The sequence below is a fragment of the Sinocyclocheilus anshuiensis genome, unplaced genomic scaffold, assembly GCF_001515605.1.
Source record: "Sinocyclocheilus anshuiensis isolate Anshui unplaced genomic scaffold, SAMN03320099.WGS_v1.1 scaffold1993, whole genome shotgun sequence".
NCBI lineage: Eukaryota > Metazoa > Chordata > Actinopteri > Cypriniformes > Cyprinidae > Sinocyclocheilus > Sinocyclocheilus anshuiensis.
In genome coordinates, this window is record NW_015540847.1 from 352723 (window position 1) to 357319 (window position 4597).

Below are 4597 nucleotides of genomic sequence, written 5' to 3' on the forward strand. Positions count from 1 at the left end.
ATATATCATTTTAGAAATTTTTACAGTTGTATAGTAAATACACTATATCGTTTTTTTTTTTCTTCAAATGTGATATGATTTTTTTGTGATTAATGATTTTGATCAAGTTACAGGCTTTTGCTGGAGATCCATTATGAGCTGCTGTTTGTGTGAACTGAAGAAATGCACTTTCTGCTTTGTGATTATTAAGCATGATTCGAGAAACGTACCAAGGCAACTGAGAATATTATGATTCCTGCATGGATTCAGTCTTTCTCAGACAGTATTCTGTGGAAACTCACTTCTCCTGAGTCTCTCCTGATTTGATGAGGATCCTCCACACGCTGAGCTCCACGTCCTGATCAGAGCCATTCCAGCTCATGATGTTCCTGACGCGCCTCATCCAGCTGGACCAGACCAGTTCACCCTTCCAGACCAGCCTGACGGAGCTGAGCCGGCCCAAATCAGACGATACCACCAGCAGAGACGTGAAGGACTTCAGACTGCCGCTCTCCTGATGCCTGCAGACAGTGAGAGCTTCATGATGATTCACTTCACACACACACACACTGGTTTGTTTTTGTGAAAAGTGGGGACTCTCCATAGGCGTAATGGTTTTTATACTGTACAGACCGTATATTCTATTGCCCTACACCAACCCTACCCCTAAACCTACCCCTTACAGGAAACTTTGTGCTATTTCAGATTTTCAATACACTCCATTCTGTGTGATTTATAAGCGTTTTGAAAAGTGGGGACATGGGGTAATGTCCTGAAAAGTCACCTTCTCCTTGTAATACCTGTCATACCTTTGTCATTATACAAATGTATGTCCTCATTCGTCACAAAATCGCGCACACTCTCTCACACACACACACACACACACTCACACACACCACACTCACACACACACACACACACACTCACTCACTCACACTCACACACACTCACTCACACACACACACTCACTCATTCACACACACACACACTCATGCAGTGCCTGCACAAAAATTGAATGAATACAATATTTTTGTATTATGAATGAAATTCATAATACAAAAATAAAACAATGCAAATATTACAAAATATGATTGGATATGACTGGTTATGTTCGGCTGTGATTGGTTCATGTGATAAATCCCGCCTCTTGTGTTTGTGCGAAATTCTGCATTGCGAATCAGTCTGAATGAACAATTTAAAGGCATTAATGGGAAAGATTAATTTTAAAAAAGTAAGTAAACAACTCACACACTTACATATAATATTCCAGGGATTTTTGGAAAGTTTCTGGAAATGTTCCACCCCTTTGCAACCCTAGTCTGAATGAACAATCTAATGGCGCTAATGGGAAGACTAATTAAAAAAGTAAACAACTCGCATACTTGGATATAACCACTTTGTCAAGTCAAAATCAAACTTCAAATGGCCTGAAAACATGATCAGTGGGGTTATCAGCTTGTTGAAATTAAAGGTACATCTCCGCATCTCTGAACAGTGTTTACCGAGCTCTGATGATCCGAAAATAAGCTTATGATGAAAAAGAACATAAATAAAATATATAATTGTTTAAATAAAATACATTGTTTAAATTGTTACTGCCTTGAGTTATTATTTTGGAATAAATGTAAAATGCTTAAAAACACTAAACCTAGATTTATACTTGGTTTTAATTAATAGAATAGTCCATTAATTACATTGTTAATGTAAAAATACAAAATAGATTTTTATTCTGGTAGTGTAAGTAATGTAACCAAGATAATGTGACTGGGACATGAATTTACACTTAAGTAAACAAAAATGTGAGGACTTTGGCTCCTCATTTCAGAACACCACTGATAGATAGATAGATAGATAGATAGATAGATAGATAGATAGATAGATAGATAGATAGATAGATAGATTTTTGGAATATTCCAGGGATTTTTGGAAAGTTTCTGGAAATGTTCCACCCCTTTGCAACCCTAGTCTGAATGAACAATCTAATGGCGCTAATGGGAAGACTAATTAAAAAAGTAAACAACTCGCATACTTGGATATAACCACTTTGTCAAGTCAAAATCAAACTTCAAATGGCCTGAAAACATGATCAGTGGGGTTATCAGCTTGTTGAAATTAAAGGTACATCTCCGCATCTCTGAACAGTGTTTACCGAGCTCTGATGATCCGAAAATAAGCTTATGATGAAAAAGAACATAAATAAAATATATAATTGTTTAAATAAAATACATTGTTTAAATTGTTACTGCCTTGAGTTATTATTTTGGAATAAATGTAAAATGCTTAAAAACACTAAACCTAGATTTATACTTGGTTTTAATTAATAGAATAGTCCATTAATTACATTGTTAATGTAAAAATACAAAATAGATTTTTATTCTGGTAGTGTAAGTAATGTAACCAAGATAATGTGACTGGGACATGAATTTACACTTAAGTAAACAAAAATGTGAGGACTTTGGCTCCTCATTTCAGAACACCACTGATAGATAGATAGATAGATAGATAGATAGATAGATAGATAGATAGATAGATAGATAGATAGATAGACAGACAGATAGACAGACAGACAGGTAGACAGACAGGTAGATAGACAGGTAGATAGACAGATAGATAGATAGATAGACAGACAGATAGACAGACAGACAGGTAGACAGACAGGTAGATAGACAGGTAGATAGACAGATAGATAGATAGATAGACAGACAGACAGACAGGTAGACAGACAGGGTTTTCTAGGTGAATGAGCAGTAACCTGCGGCTGTGTTTGCTGGGACTCACAGGATTATGGGTAGTTGTGGGCTCTCTCCTCCGGTCCCGTTGAGTGAGACGGACAGCGAGGCCTCGACGGGCTCGATCAGGTTCTTCAGCAGGACTTTGATCTGGTAGTGAAAGACTGAGGAGAGAGTGAGGAGGTGCTATATAAAGAGAAGAGAAGAGACTCGTTGAAACACACTGACCTCTATAGGGCGCCTGCGGGCCGGTCCTGAGGTACAGGCCTTTAGCGCTCCTCCCCGCGCGCTCGCGCCGCACGTCGAAGCCCAGCGTGTTGCAGCACATCTTTTTGCAGTCCAGACACAGGCCTTTGTTGAAGGTGCTGTCGTCACGGCAACGGAAGCCTATTATGGGCTGGCTGGCATTGATGAGGGAGTCGGTGAAGAGTTTGACGGCGCGCTCATGGGCGCATTTAATGGTCTTGGGAACACCTATAATGAGCATCTGTGTGTAAATGACTGTGTTCACTGAGCTGTGAAATAGCAGGTGAAGCACTGTATTTAGTATGATGGCTCTTGCACTCTGTCTGTCCTATTTTTAATTCCTGGGTTTATGTAAATATGCACTAGACAGATGCATTTGGGTTGAGTTTGCGGTTTCACATAAGTGCCATGTTTTTGTGAGAGTGCGTGCCATTTAAAAAAGTTAAAGCACCGACAGCCTCATCAGTCTCTCATAACGCATCATCTCATGTGCAACAGAACCACTGTGCAATGCAAATTCAGACATATTTATTAAACTTGTTTTCCAGTACAAATATCTAAATATTCTTGAATCAAGATATATTTGCTTGGTTAGCAAAATGACTTAACACATTGAGTTTTGTTTTCTGAAAAATATTTTAAAATTAATTATGTTTTTACTTAAATTAAGAAAAAAATATTTGCTAGTGGAGCAAGAAAAATAATATTTTTTCCCTTTGAATTAAAATTATTTTTCTTAGCCCATTGGCACATATTTTCCCTTGTTTTAAGCAAAAATGAATTTTTCTTAAAGCACTGCTTAATATTGTACATCATTTTGCTAATCAAGCAAATGTATCTTGATTCAAGAATATTTAGATATTTGTACTGGGAAAAAACAAAAATACTGAGGAAGAAAACTTTTTTTGCAGTGATATTTTTATACATGTTTTATATATTATTTTATATATGATATATTTTCATGTTAATTTCAGTTACAGTTTAGTAATTTTGTTGTTTTTTGTCATTTGTATTAGATTAAAAACAACAAAAACTAAGAATGTCTATGTAGTTTTTTTTTACATTTTAGTTTTAGTTATTTTAGTACATCAAGTTAAACTAGATGAAAATTATGTTGCCTTAGAAACTAGCTTAAAATAAATTTAAGTTAATTTTATTTTATTTCGGTTAATATTTACTTCATTTGAAGTAATGAAAATGTTTTTTTTATATATATATAGTTTAAGTTTTAGTTAATATATAATGTAATAAGCCTGCTCTGCACTATAAGCTTCTGTCACCTAGACAAATTTCTGATTCAGCTGTTTTTGATTCTGATTCATCTTTTAAAAACGCATCCTGAGACGTCTGTTTCGTGTAATTAATCAAAAACACAAGAACACATCCAGTTTGAATGGCCTGTTCAATTCATCATCTCAATAAATGCAAATGAATCATGTCAAATGATTCTATATTTTTGGCCACGGATCTGTGCGTCGGGTTCAGTCGTACCTTGCAGGCCGTACTGGAAGACGTTGCTGTAAATGTCAAGCATCTTGCAGCCGGGCTGAAAGGAGCCTCCGTTGGGGTAGAAGTCCACGTGAGCGACGCTCTGCTTTATTCCCACTCCCGGCATGATGCTGGAGCCAGTGAAGGTGTGGATG

The 4597-nt window shown here is 36.7% G+C and overlaps 1 protein-coding gene across 1 annotated transcript in view; it reads right to left on the minus strand.

Moving 5' to 3' along the window:
* LOC107687612 (hepatic triacylglycerol lipase-like) overlaps positions 1–4597 on the minus strand; it is a 9471-nt gene that overhangs the window by 2333 nt on the left and 2541 nt on the right. Inside the window, exons 6-9 of the mRNA XM_016485006.1 lie at positions 4446–4573; positions 2937–3182; positions 2758–2872; positions 282–500 (exon numbers count right to left, since the gene is read on the minus strand). Of these exons, the coding sequence (XP_016340492.1) occupies positions 282–500; positions 2758–2872; positions 2937–3182; positions 4446–4573 (708 nt within the window). The remainder of the gene's footprint in view (positions 1–281; positions 501–2757; positions 2873–2936; positions 3183–4445; positions 4574–4597) is intronic.